At 36.7% G+C, this 15,228-nt stretch overlaps 1 protein-coding gene across 2 annotated transcripts in view; it reads left to right on the top strand.

Annotated features, from left to right (window-relative positions):
• LONP2 (lon peptidase 2, peroxisomal) overlaps positions 1–15,228 on the top strand; it is a 120,043-nt gene that overhangs the window by 67,922 nt on the left and 36,893 nt on the right. For both annotated transcript variants that reach the window (XM_045988128.1, XM_045988127.1), the window contains exons 10-11: positions 1,845–1,971; positions 5,395–5,528. In XM_045988128.1, coding sequence (XP_045844084.1) covers positions 1,845–1,971; positions 5,395–5,528 — 261 coding nt within the window. The remainder of the gene's footprint in view (positions 1–1,844; positions 1,972–5,394; positions 5,529–15,228) is intronic.

The following is a 15,228-nucleotide window of genomic DNA, read 5'->3' as shown; positions in this document are numbered from 1 at the left end:
TTTATGTAAATTCAAAGTCTGGGACAACAAAACTTTGTTTTAATGATGATATATAAGATTATTGTATGTTCTGTAAGACATCAAGAATAAAGTTTGCATAACAATTTCAGACAGCTTAGCATTAAAAAATGTTTTCCAGTGTCTTAGAAAATAACACATTCTTCTTTGAAATAATTTCTAAACTTAAAAGTTGTTTTTTTTTTTCAAAATGAGTGTCTAAAAACCAAAAATAGATCTTTACATGGTCAATTTAGCTTATTTATAAGATTTTGCAGTTTTTACTATGTCTGAGAAAGTGTAATCATTTATTCTCCTTAAGAATTGGGTCCTAAAGAGTTACTGAACTTTATTACATTTGGTCTCACTTTTACATAAAAGTGCAGAATGCTTTTAAATTCCTCTTCTTAGTGTTTTGTCAAGTAGTTCCACCTTTTTCTCTTTTTACCATGTCTTCTCTTTCACTGTAGGGTGTAAGGTAAAGTCCTTTAATTACTAACACTTAAAAACCCCAGTGTTTTCCCTTTCTTTTAATTGCTTAGAATGACTTTTCCCTAGTAGAGATGAAACATAAGTGGGTATTTGTTAAAATGAAAATAGAGAAGAATCAAAATATATTTTGATTCTAAGAATAATCTAAGTATGTTTGTCATATTAATTTGAAATAAATTTTTACTACCAAGTGAATGATAACTGCATTTCTTAATTATCTGTGAGCCTTGCACGTTCCAATACTTATTTCTTAAATATGGTGGAGTAAAAAATTGCTTTTTGCATAGGAATAAAACTAAAATAGGGGCAACTGGGTGGCTTGGTCAGTTAAGCATCTGCCTTCAGCTCAGGTCATGATCCCAGGGTCCCCTCCTGGTTGTGTGCACTTTCTCTCTCTCTGTCTCTGTCAAATAAATAAAATCTTTAAAAAAAAAAAAGACTAAAATAAATAAAGAGACCCAGTTGCCTGGAAACTCCCAATTAAGGCAGAGAATCCATAAGATACATTGATGTGAAGTGAAATAACCAGGACAGCTGTTGCATAGGTAGACATATGATGCCGGTATCTTCCTTACAGGTTTGATTATCCCATCTTCTACTGTTTGGGCATTTTTAATTTCCTTTTTCTACTCAAATGAGCTATCTTACCAGTTCATCTTTTTTTTTTTTTTTTTTTTTTTTTTGGGTTGTTAAATGAGAAGGGGCAATTAATTAGGGACAATTTTTTCTCACAGGATTTAAAGACAAAGTAAATCTGTTCTCTTGAGGCTCTTAAATAAGAACATCAAGTCTTTTAACTATATAAATTATATATATAATTCCAGTATGTATAGGGGGAAAAATCTTATGGGGATGTCTTAGTTTCTGTTTTGTTGCTTAAATTTATAGCCAGGGTTCTGAAAATAGCTCCTTTGCAGCTCTTGACTTGGAACCCACCACTGACTTACCTCAATCCCTTGTTGTTGTTGTAAATTGTTTCAGTTATGAATCAAATTATGCTAAAGATAAGAGATACGTTATTTGCATGTTAAATAATAAAATTTCACGTTTAAGTTAAGGAGATAATTATCTTAGAGATTTGATGAGAGTTTTCCTCTTCCTTGAGAGATACATTATTTAATCAAGAGACTTTCAAACCTGTGCTTATTAGTAAATTTTTTTTTGTTTGCGGACAAAGTTGGAAATTTTAACTGTTACTAATTGGAGGTTGAATTTCTTTATTCTAATTATAATCTTATTGGGAGTTAACACTTAAATTCATTCTAAATCCAAGATACATTAAATCTGCATTTGATTCATTTAAAAAAACATAGCACTGTGTGAATAATTACAGCATAAGATCACTTTTTTCCTAGGGTATACACAAGAGGAGAAGATCGAGATTGCCCACAGGCACTTGATCCCAAAGCAACTGGAACAGCATGGGCTGACTCCTCAGCAGATTCAGATCCCACAGGTTACTACTCTTGACATCATTACCAGGTTAGTCAGCCATCCTGAGGCCTCAGTAATGTTTGAGTCTAAAAACGAGACAGTTTTGCTGGCAACTCACAGCATCCATTTCTTTCTCTCCATTTGATTCCCAGCAAGCATTCCCAGAACTTGATGTACACAGGGCTCCATATTAGGCAGAAATTTATAGGGAAATTACTTAGAATATCTTCATAGCTAAGGACTTTAGCTGACCACAATTTCAGCTTTTTCACAAGAACAGTGTAAGGGATTCATCAGATAAATTTAAGAATCAAAAACAAGGAAAATATTGAGATACCTTATATACCCCAGGATCTTAAAAGTGAAATTCTTTCAAGAATTGCATTGCTACTTTGAAACACCTGTTTTAGGTTCTTCGGATTTTCTTTTCTTCCTTTGAGAGATTTTAAGCATCCTTAAAATTTTCATCTTTGGAATTAACACGAGAAGGATTGAGAGGGTACTTTCTTAGCTACCAAGTGCTTAAGCCAGTGGTAAGCATTACGTAAATTATCTGAGTAGAGTATTGCTTTGTCTGGTTTATACATTGTATGTTTGAATGGAAAATACACCCTGTTGAGAATTTTTATCTGTAACAGCCTCTTACAGTTTTCCTGGCTCAGTGTTACAGATCCATTGCATCATCTGGCAAATTGTGTCAGGCTGCCAAACACTCCTCACGTGGTCCTCTCACAGTAACTGCTGTTTTTCAGGAGAAGCAAAGTATCTTTCTATTTTGAACTTTGACTTTGAGTTTCGCCAGTCAGACTGCTTTTTGATCTAAGCCAGCCTTCTTATGGAAGTCTGTTTGGTAATCTATTTAAATTTATACACAAAACAGTAAGACCAGATCTGACCTGGGAGTTCCTTTTCTTAACTTGTGATTCATTTCGTGGATAATGCCAGGAGAAATAAATTAGGTGATTTATATGCTGTAGTCTTCCAACAATAATAATATTCCAGATAACACCCCTGATGCCTTTGGGTAACTTTCAACAAGTCACTTAACCTTTTTGATAGTTTCCCCATCTATAAAATATGAGTGAGAGAACAAAACTATCTGGATCAAGATAATGATGACTTCGAAAAGTAATCATTATTTGTATTTCCCAGTTGCTTGGAGAACTGTCTCTTTTTTACATGTGTGTTAGCTCAAAACATACCAAATACTAAAAGCTATGGACATTAGGAAATGTCCCTGAGAAGTTTTAATATTTTTGATAACAGCACAGGTATTTGCTACTCCAAGCAGTTTTGGCTGTTCAGTGAGTTACCAAGATTAGGATATAGCTTTTCATCTTTTGATGTGTTTTTCATCTTTTTGTGTGTCATAGTCCTGGACCTATAATGTTCAGGAGGAGCGGAGGGGGGTTAGATCTCATCTAGTCCCACATCCCTCCCTGTGTAACTAGCCTATGAGTTCTGCTAGTGCTAGAGGGCTCACTGCTATAACTTTCTAGCACCTAGAACCTAAGGGTAAATTCCTCCCTGTACAGCCCTCTGGCATTTAAAAAAAAAAAATGTCAGGTCCACTTCCCATAAATGTTCTCTTTTTCAAGCCGAACATTCCTGTTCTCTTTACACTTCCTCTTGACCCACTCAAGACCTCACCTTTCTGAGTAGTCATCTTCTGAATGCTGCCTGTGAAACCAGTTGTCGCCTTTAAAATGAAACATCTGGGGTGGAACTCAGTATTTCACATGTAGCCTGAGCAGTTCATGGTGTAAGACCACTTGCTTTCTTATTTTGATTATATTATTTTATGGCTATATCTCAAGACTCTTAGCTGTTTTAGGTTATTCTCTTGCCTGTTGCACTTATAGCTACCAAACACCTTTAGTTGTTTTTCATATGAATTTCTGCTAAATTTGGTCTGTCTCATTCTGTACTCTTAGGGTAGGGTTGAATTTTACAAAACCCAAATGGAGAAGTTTGCAGTTCTGTGTATATTGTTGTTTGTCTCGGCTACCTGCAACAAATGAATTTTTTTTATCTTGATTATCATTAGTTTTAGGTCCTCTGGAAATTGGCATATATTACGTCTTCATGCTCATGTCATAGGTAGGAAACATCAGCCACTTCTTATTGAATACTGGTGACTCTTTCCTTTTGGGTTTAAAAATACTGAATAGGGGTTATTGTGTCTAGTTTCTTTTAGTCAGCTGTTAATCTTATATTATCTGCATTAGCTCCTGACCCCCTTAAAAGAAAGAAAAAAAAGAAAAAAAAATATCTCATTTGTGGTGTTGTGGATGTCATTATTTCTGAAAGTTTATTCTGAACGTCCTGGTACTATTTCTGCATGTTCATGTCATTCCCCTGTAAGCTTCTTCAATCCCTATTCTTTCATCTTTTGTCCAGACCTTTAATTTGAGCTCATCAGCGAGTTGTCTAGAAAGTTACATTGGGTTTGTTTTTTGTTTACATGTTGGTTTGTTTATTTTTAACAAGCCTCCCTGGATTCTTCCTTACTGAAATTATATGCAGTTGTGTAATAATGGACTTTATGCTTACCTCCTCAAATCCCTTTGATTGAAATGAGTTTTACTTTAGAGGGTTTTTGTGAAGTTTTTGTCTTTTCTCAGAACTTTTGAAATCTAATTCCCTAAAATCTAGAATATGTGTCTGACTGCCTAATCAAATCCAGTTTTTCAGATAAACCTATATTCTCTACCTGATGCTTCCCATTCAGATCCATCCAAAGCTGAGTGGCCAAGAATGGTTGTGTTACGTAATGGTTTATAAAGTGGCATATAGAATTTATAGAGTCTAACGTAACTTTTTTAAAGTCATTTAGGCATTTCTAACCACATTTAGAATCTTCTTGACAAATTCACTATGCGTGTATCAGCATATTTTCCTTCTTTAGAAGTCTCTAAGAAAATACACTGAATAGAGGTGACTAGCACAGTTCCCACTAAAAACTAGATTTCTAAGATTAATTTTTGCTTTAGATGGGAAGATTTTATTTTTCTGATTCTTTCAGCAGTATTTCAAGTATAATAAATTCATGTAGAATTTTCTTAAATTGATAAATTTTACTTAAGAAAGCTCTTACGCATATCATCAAGAAGTAAATGATGTCTTATGTGCTGCCAAATTTACTTTGGCAGTATACATTGAAGAACCAAAGATTTTTTTTTTAAAATACAGGATAATAGTTGAAGATAAAAATCCCTATAAAGGGGAAAGTTATAGCTGAAAATACATCTGAATATTTAAGAAATAATAGTACATTAAAAAAAAAACAGGAAAAAAAAGAAATAATAGTACTTTAATGAGGAATTTTTTAATGTGAGGAAGTTAGTCCTTAAGAAAATGTAGTGAACTTAATAGATGTACACTGTTTCTTTAGTATAAATGTTAATCATATTATTTCTATTTTTACAGGTGATGTTTAGCCAAAAATAAAATATTTTCTTTTGATGACAGGTATACCAGAGAGGCAGGAGTTCGCTCTCTGGACAGGAAGTTTGGGGCCATTTGCCGAGCTGTTGCTGTGAAGGTAGCAGAAGGACAACATAAAGAAGCCAAGTTGGACCATTCTGATGTGGCTGAGGGAGAAGGTCTGTGACATTCATCTGGGGCTCTCGGGCTCAGTGGTAGGAGTCAATGGCAAAAAAAGTTGAACATGGAGGGATGGTTTGGGTAGGCCTTGGAGCAGTAGCACATACTACTGCACAGTAGATACCTACAACAAGTAAGTAATAACTTAACATTGATGTATTTTATCAAGAGGATTCTCTTTTACAGTTAGTACAGAGTTTCAGCTGGAATAATACTCCGTATTAATGCTTTAAAGGTATCACATTTCTCAAGATTTATGATGGTGCGCTTTACATACGGGTTCTGGTGTTCCATTTTTTCTTTCTGATCCAAACTGTTACAAAGTCTTTCACTATTTATAGCACAGAAAGTTATTACACCAGTTAAAAAATCCAAGCTGTCCAAATACTGCAAGGGTAGATCTTTGTACTCCTGAAGAGCTTTATATGTCATAATTTTTCTAACACATTTTCTTTGATAGGTATACAATTAAAATTAAATGATTTTTTCTTAAATAATTGTGGAGGGGGTGGGGCGCCTGGGTGGCTCAGTGGGTTAAAGCCTCTGCCTTTGGCTCAGGTCATGATCCCAGGGTCCTGAGATCGAGCCCCGCATTGGGCTGTCTGCTCAGCAGGGAGCCTGCTTCTCCCTCTCTCACTGCCTGCCTCTCTGCCTCCTTGTGATCTCTGTCTGTCAAATAAATAAATAAAAATCTTAAAAAAAAAAAAATAATTGCGGATGGGGTGATAGGGAAAGAAAGGGAAGATTTCTGTTCCTAAAATTAATCAAATGTGACCATTTCCACTGGTACCCAGTTAGAATGTTTTAACTTCTTGACCCAGACCTAAGAGGTCTCTGTTCATCATACAATGCTGCTACACACCTTGCCAAAACTTGCTTTAACAACCATGACTTGAGTAGTGGGGAATTGAAACTTTCTAATAGTAAGGAGGTTTATTAGATGTTCTACCATTTCTATGGCTCTTTCTAGAACAGTTTGATGAATGCAGTTGAAGAACCATAATTTGTGATGTACTTAGTGGAATAGATGTAAATATCTTCCCTGTTTTTCCTTCTGTTGTTAAGCACAGTGCATTTAACACTTTATCATTAAAAGAATGGACTTTCGGGGCGCCTGGGTGGCTCAGTGGATTAAGCCGCTGCCTTTGGCTCAGGTCATGATCTCAGGGTCCTGGGATTGAGCCCCGCATTGGGCTCTCTGCTCCGCAGGGAGCCTGCTTCCTCCTCTCTCTCTGCCTGCCTCTCTGCCTACTTGTGATCTCTCTCTCTGTCAAATAAATAAATAAATAATCTTTAAAAAAAAAAGAATGGACTTTCATATAATCCTCCTGTTTCCAGTATGATGCTTTACCCCTGCTCCCACTGTGCCAAGAACCTCCCTGGTTCATTTTCTCCAGGGAGTAAACTTCCTATCTACTGTTGAGCTGGAGAAGGGTGTTGTCCTTTCTATACGGACAGAGTAGGGGTAGGGATCTTAAGCTCTAATTGCTTCTTCCACAGACTTTAACATTTTTCTGTTTAGTACCATTCCTCATTGATATTTTCAGGAGTACTTCAAATTCCTGAGCCTTCATAGCATTTTATGGATAACATTAAGGTTTCTCCTTTCTCTAGCCTGAATGTTTGTTACCTCCTATCCACCCACTTTCTGTTTTCCAAAATATTGTCAGCATCTCATATTAGCTATTGTCTTTTTTCTTAGTCTTTTTGTTCTCAAGGGTTTATACTTTTTAAATTTCTTAATTGTCATTTTATAGGATTTGGAGAGAAAGTTTAAAGATAAACACATATTCAGGCCATCATTTTTAAAAATCTGAATTTTTAAAAAGTTCCCTAGGCGAACGGTAGCCTGTGAAGAATGGAATCACTGGTATAGCTGACAGTGACAGTGGAGAACTGAGGTATTTTTCCTCTTCTTCTCTTTCTAAATATAAGGCCTAGATCCTCCTGAATTTCCCCCTTTTTATTCTTAGAATACTCCCTTTGTGCTGTGGGCTGAAGCGCCTGAAGTTTTTGTTCTAGGCAGACAGTGAAATGAGTTTATCTAGTTAGCTTATTTTGAGAAAGTTGAGTTCAGGATCGAGATGGTATGTTTGGGGATTTATACCAATATATTCAAAGGGATTTGATGCCAAAGGAAACTTCCCATAGTTATGCAATGCTTAATGTTTATACATATGTCTATTAGCATATTTCCAGTAAAATCTGTGATCATATTAGCTATTTAAAGATAACCCTGAAATACTCAAGAACTCGTTCAGCAACTTGTGAGCTATGTGGAAACATGCAGTTTTTCATGGCAATATCTATTTATTCATTTGTTTATTTATTTATTTGAAGTTTTTATTTATTTAAGTACGCTCTACACCCAGTGTGAGGCTCGAACTCAGGATCCCAAGATCAAGAGTCGCATGTTCTTCTGACTGAGCCAGCCAGGCGCCCCTGATAATTTTTTCTTAATCCATGATCCACAGAACAAATCCTAAATGATGACATACCTAAGCAGATTCGAGTAGCTAAGATATTACCTAGGTATCCATGATAAGTAAATATTAGAATAAATACTTGTCTCTTTTTTTTTTATTTTTTTTTTAAGATTTTATTTATTTATTTGACAGAAATCACAAGAGAGGCAGGCAGAGAGAGAGGAAGGGAAGCAGGCTCTCCGCTGAGGAGAGAGCCCAATGTGGGACTCGATCCCAGGACCCTGAGATCATGACCTGAGCCGAAGGCAGCAGCTTAACCCACTGAGCCACCCAGGCGCCCAATACTTGTCTCTTGATGGTGATTTTGGTTGTGGATCTCATGAGAGCCTGTGGACTCTAAGCTACTTCTAATATTGTAAGATGCCCTTGAGTTTACTATAAATGACCCTCCTCCAGACTTTAGTAAGATAATTATAAGGTGTCCTGAAATTAGTGTTTATCAACTCAACCAATCCAAAAGGAAAATTCCTGCAAAAGGGTCAATAAGAGGTTTTATGCCACAAAGTTCAAATGGCTTAATAACAAAGTTTTTCATTAAGAAATGAATGAATTATTTAAAATTTAGAGTATAAAATAGAATAGTTGTTTGAGAAATTTCAAGGAATGTAGTGAGGGAGTTATTTTTAATGTTAAAAATATTGCTGGATTTAGTTACTGCCAGGAAGAAAAGTAATTTTAGGCCACAAGCTTCAAAACAGGCAGAAACCTCCAGTGTATCGAACATACTTTCTGGAGTAGGCCCAGAAACACTGGTCTGTGAACAGTTGTCTTTGTATTTGTGGGGTCTGAACTGGCAGTTAAACAGAACAAATAATAATGGAGTTTTAAAAGCCTGCTGAGATTTATAGTTGATCCATGTTAGAGGAGGAATATTTACGGTTTTTGGTCACTTATCCATAAAGTATGGGATTACTTCCTAAAAGCAGTGCTACCTATGTTTTCTTCATGTTTACTTGTGTATTCTGAATTGCCCTTTTCCTCTCTGGGATATTAGTTGGATTGGGAGATTTAAAAAAAATACACGTGGCTAAAATTTTATTCTCCCTTTGCCTGCCTTTACCTACATACCCACATGTCTGATTTATTTAATTTTGCGTCTTTGGATGTCTCTCTGTAAAGAGGCAAATTTCATTTGTTGAAGTACTTCTGTATCATATGTGTCCATTTAACATCTAGTAAGATTTTCTCCTCAAAAATTGTCCTCAGGAAAGGATTTATATTGTAATCAACTCTTATAGTTTTTCAGAATATGGAGCAGTCTCTGTTTTTGAAAAATACAGTTTTTATTAGGGAAGCTACATTAAACTTCACCTCAAGCTGTTAATTTTTTATTTCATGGAAAGGATTGAAAAGTTAGCTAGAAAAAGAAAGAATTAACACAGATTTCATGGTTATTCCTGAGGTAGGTAAGAGCCCACTATAAATTAGCTTTTAAAAATCACTTAAAGCAATACTGTTTAAGTGTTTATGTTATGAAGACCACAGATACATATAGGAAAAATGAATTAAACTAGCTAACGTGTGAGAAATGAATTGGTTCTCTGAAATTGGGATGAAATTTCCATGGTGGCATCATACATAGTTTCAAGAACGACTGTCCAAGACAGTCTGGATAGCGAATTTAATGTGTCCTGCAGCTTGTTCTTCAAGATTGCCTTGGCTGCTGTAGGTCCTTCAAGTAGCCATATAAATTTTAGAAACAGCTTGTCAGTTTCCACTACTAAATAAGTAAATAAATAAAATCTCCTGATAAACTTTGACTCTGCATTGAACCTGTACATCAGTTTGGGGAGAATTGACAATTTGATATTATCATATATCCTAATTTTTGACCAGCTTCATTTATTTAAGTCTTAGTAAATGTTTTAATAGTTTTCAGTGATGAGCTTTTGCATACTTTTTCTTTAAATACATTCCTAGTTATGTGATCTTTGTGTATGTATATTACTGTAAATGATATTTTTAATTTTTTTATTTTCTGATTTTGTTGTTGTTGTCAACTCTAAGGGAATACTGTATTAATCCAAATCCAACAAACTTGCCAAATTGACTTGTTAATTCTGAGTGTAGATTTTTCTGGATTTTCTGTGTACAACGTCTGAAATCACAAATGCAAATAATGTCAGTTTCTATCCTTCTTTTGCAGTCATTTTACCTTTTATTTCATGTCTTCCCTAATGCATTAGTTGGGACCTCCAAGAAGAGGTTGAATAGAAATCGTCATGATAACCAAAGTAGGCAGAAAATAAAACCTGGGAAGAAATTACCAGCCTATATAGCCTTTTTGATTTGTGCTGTTGGGCCATCGCTACTCACCTAATCGACTATGATAAAATCTCATTTGTACAGGATTTTCAGTAGCTGGCTAGTTTGCCTCCAGTTCAGTTCATATCCCTTCACAGCATTCCTCAATAAACACTATGCCTTGCCTGTTTGATTCCATTAACAGATACATACTTATAAACTTGGCTATCTGTTTCCCAGTCCCTAGGAAAATAGAAGCTCTAAGTCAGAAACAAAAGCTGAGTGGTTGGGTGGTTTGAGTCATAGGCAGTAGGATTTGATGTCAGTGAAACCATGCCTGTCCTCGAATGATAGATTCCCTAGAGACCCTGCTGACCAAAAAATGCTGGCTAGACCACAGATCTAACTCTGGCAATTTCTGTACTTTGGTCTGGATCTCAGTTTAACTGGGTTGCATTTTGACACGTGTTGTTACTCTGATATGTTTGCCTTGTGTATGGCAGTAAAAGCAACCTAATATTAAGTGGAGGAAGGTATATACGGTATCCTTAATTTTTTTGGTATGTCCCTTTTAGACAACTTTACAGTTAAAAATGCATCAAGATAAAATATATAGCACCAGTTCTCATTCATTAACTTTAATTCTCCCAGTGCACCACACTACTGACCTGGGGAGGAAAGGTTTCCTGCCACGGCCTCTAAGTCGGCTTAGTACTGTTAGGGGTCAGGTGCCGTGGGAAGAACTGTGTGCTAAGGAGTTTGGATGCCTACTCCTTGCTTGTGCTTTTGTCACTTTACATCCCACTCATTTCCGAGGCTAGCTCTTCTCTTAGCCTTTCTTGGATCCATTTCCGGGAGGAATCCTCTTTCGTCAGGTCACCTTCAGGGTTCTTTGTTGTAGCTTCCTGCCATTGATTTCTCAGGCTCTGCATGTCCTTTATGATAGTTATTTTAAGTGTGCCTCCTTTGTAACCAAAACAGGAAGGTATTCCTGCAGGAGAATCAAGTGTTTTGATCCTTTTAGGTTTTTTTTTTAATCAGTCTTTTGTCAGTCTCAGTCATACCTATTCTTTTATCAACTGTCATGAATGCATTTCTTACATTAATGAAGAATACTGTATATAATGCTATTAGGAAGTGACCTTGGAGCTTCATATAACTTTTTGCTAAATTCTTTTATGTTTGACTTCTTGGAGCAGTCTTCTACTTGTTGCAGAGCTGTCTTTATCTTTTGTATTTTACATTAGTTATTTAAAGCTATATAATGAATTACCCCAAAATTTAGTAGCTATCCGCCAACTGCAGGCTCAACTCAGGGAAGATCTTCCAAGGTCAGTTGCATGGTGGTTAGCTGACTTCAGTTCCTTGTCTCTCACCACACAGGCTCACAACATGGCCACTGGCTTCTGTCCCCCCCACCCCCCACCCCACTCACCGCCTTGAGTAAGGTACATGAAAAGGGAAAAACAGATAGAGGCTAAGACAGAAGCTACAGTCTGTTCTATCATCACTCTCCCCCATTCTGTTGGTTGCACAGATGAACCCTGGTACCATGAGAGATGGCACTACACAGGCATGTGAATTCTAGGAGGTGGGGATTATTGGGGGTAATCTTGAAGATGGCTCTCACAGAGTCTTTCTCTCACTTAAGACTTTTATACATCTCATCTCTATTAATACAACCCCCATTTCTGATAGTTGAAATAGTTTGTTTAGAGTTCCTTAGAACTCTAAATAAGAAGTTAGCCTGTGGTTTGGTTGTTAATAGAGAGTGGAAATTTTTGTGCTGTGGAAATAGTTAAGAGTAGCTACATTATTCTGTTGGGTGGGCCTTCAGGGGAGAAGAGCTTAGTAAGACCCATAAGCAAATGAATAGTTATAGCAACCATTGAAACAACCTTCATTTGTCAGCATTTAATGTGGGTTTTGTCGTGTCTTACTTATTTTCTTTAGGGACATAAAAACTTTGTTGGCTATTTTTAGTGAGGCAGAGATAATGGAATAGTTTCCTATTACTTGGTTTCAGTTGCATATAAACGTCTTCAAATGCTTGAATCTGAATCCCTTATCTTCCTTTCTAGCTAGCATTAGAATAAAAAAGAGAGAGTAATTTGGGTGTGTGCCTCTGAACCCGAAAACCAAAACCACATACCAGATGCTGTTTATTTTAGATTGTTATAATACCGAGAAGTCAGATTTTTGGTTTCTGAAGAGGAGCCTATGTCTGGTGGTTAAGAGGTCTTTGAACACTATGTGATGAGTCCCAATTTTAGTATTCATGGAAGCTGTATTTAAATTGGCCTACATTGGAGCACATGGGTGGCTCAGTCCGTTAAGCATCTGCCTTCAGCTCGGGTCCTAATTCTGGGATCCTGGGATCGAGCCCTGCATTAGGCTGCCTGCTCAGTGGGGACTGCTTCTCCCTCTGCCTCTGCTGCTCTGCCTGCTTGTGCGCTGGCTCTCTCTCTCTCTCTGTGTCAAATAAATAAAATCTTCAAAATAAATAAATAAATTGGCCTACATTTTCCTAATCTTTAAGCACCACAACTTTGAAAATTTCTACTTATTCTTATAGAATTTACCAGTCTAAAAGGCTATGGCAATTCAACAGCCATCACAATCTAAGGAACTTTGTAAGAAGGCTTTTTCTAACCCAGCACTGAAGTTTGTGCTGTTGAATATCCATGCATCATTCTTGAGCTGAGTTTTTATCAAACATCCAGGTCACACAGACAGGCTTAGAAGTTTTAATTCAATTTCGCATTTTCAGTAGTTAAAGTCTTGCTTCATCTGTTCATGCTTATCTTCCCTTTGATTGTATTAGTGGCTCAGGACAAATAGAATTTTCAAATAGTCAAAGGAACTGAGGTTAACTGTTGAGGAGTGTGGACTAAAGAGAGAGTTTTATTTGCAAGACACCTGATTTGCTAGTTTCTAAAGCTGTGGGGTTTGTAGGATTCTATTACAGCTAATTGGACTTTACAAACCAAGATTACCCACCACACACAAAAAGTCTAGAGATTATGACTTTCTGTGGCAAATACTTTGCATTTGGAGGCCTATTTGACAGTATGTTGTGTACAAACATCTAAAATGAAGTGGTGCTTTAATGCTGAAATGAAAATATCATGTTGGTATATACCACCAGTATCTTGAAGATATACTAAATATTCTTTTCTGACATTTACACTAGTTTTTTTTTTAATTTTTTTTTATTTTTTTTTCATTTTATTTATTTTTTCAGTGTAACAGTATTCATTCTTTTTGCACAACACCCAGTGCTCCATGCAAAACGTGCCCTCCCCATTACCCACCACCTGTTCCCCCAACCTCCCACCCCTGACGCTTCAAAACCCTCAGGTTGCCCCAACCTCCCACCCCTGACCCTTCAAAACCCTCAGGTTGTTTTTCAGAGTCCATAGTCTCTTATGGTTCGCCTCCCCTCCCCAATGTCCATAGCCCGCTCCCCCTCTCCCAATCCCACCTCCCCCCAGCAACCCCCAGTTTGTTTTGTGAGATTAAGAGTCATTTATGGTTTGTCTCCCTCCCAATCCCATCTTGTTTCATTTACTCTTCTCCTATCCACCTACCCCGCCATGTTGCTTCTCCATGTCCTCATATCAGGGAGATCATATGATAGTTGTCTTTCTCCGATTGACTTATTTCACTAAGCATGATACGCTCTAGTTCCATCCACGTCGTCGCAAATGGCATGATTTCATTTCTTTTGATGGCTGCATAGTATTCCATTGTGTATATATACCACATCTTCTTGATCCATTCATCTGTTGATGGACATCTAGGTTCTTTCCATAGTCTGGCTATTGTAGACATTGCTGCTATAAACATTCGGGTACACGTGCCCCTTCGGATCACTATGTTTGTATCTTTAGGGTAAATACCCAGTAGTGCAATTGCTGGGTCATAGGGTAGTTCTATTTTCAACATTTTGAGGAACCTCCATGCTGTTTTCCAGAGTGGTTGCACCAGCTTGCATTCCCACCAACAGTGGAGGAGGGTTCCCCTTTCTCCATATCCTCTCCAGCATCTGTCATTTCCTGACTTGTTAATTTTAGCCATTCTGACTGGTGTGAGGTGATATCTCATTGTGGTTTTGATTTGTATTTCCCTGATGCCGAGTGACGTGGAGCACTTTTTCATGTGTCTGTTGGCCATCTGGATGTCTTCTTTGCAGAAATGTCTGTTCCATTTACACTAGTTTATTCATAGTTCCCTCATCAATATTAGCCTGGTTTAAGAAAGATTTGTTTGTCTACATAGACCAGAAGGAAGTGACAGTGAAGAAAAAAAACCTACTTACGTATGAGAGGAGCCAAACATTTGTTATTTAAACCCTATTTTGGGATAGGAAAATCAAATATTGTCAAAGAATTAAAAAGCCATTGTTTCATTTAATGAATCATATAGGAAGATGTCATGGCCTTTGAGTGTTATTGTCATATATGAGTAAAACCAGCCTTTTAAGTTACAAGATATTAAAACATTACTTACTTTTAATCTTACAAATAGTCTCTGCATTTTAACTGATAATCCAAAAAGTTTCCCAAGACTATTTTCTGAATCTCTAATACAGAAAATGAGATGTGTTAATGTGCAAAACCTGCTTAGACACAGTGGTCCATGCTCCTTTGTCTTGTACAAAGACCCTGTGTCCCGGATGCTTGTGTAATTTTAACTCATTCAGTCAGTGAGCCAGCTAGCATTTACTGTATGCCTGCTTCTAGAGTAGATCCTGGGAGGCGGATGAAAGAAGACTCCTCTGACAAATATATATACTCTATTGGGTGAAGTCGATATATAAAATAATTTTTAGATGTGTGATATTTCAAGTGTGCATGTGTTTAAAGTGCTGTGAGGCACTGAATTGATCATTGATCATTTTACTTATTATAGATACCGTAGCATTTTAAAATTGCTTCTAGCAAATTGAGACAAAATGTCATTTGCT

The sequence above is a fragment of the Meles meles genome, chromosome 19 (assembly GCF_922984935.1).
Source record: "Meles meles chromosome 19, mMelMel3.1 paternal haplotype, whole genome shotgun sequence".
In the NCBI taxonomy this organism is placed as follows: Eukaryota; Metazoa; Chordata; class Mammalia; order Carnivora; family Mustelidae; genus Meles; species Meles meles.
Note: the sequence above shows the minus strand (reverse complement) of the source record. Positions and strands in the feature narration are given on the sequence as shown.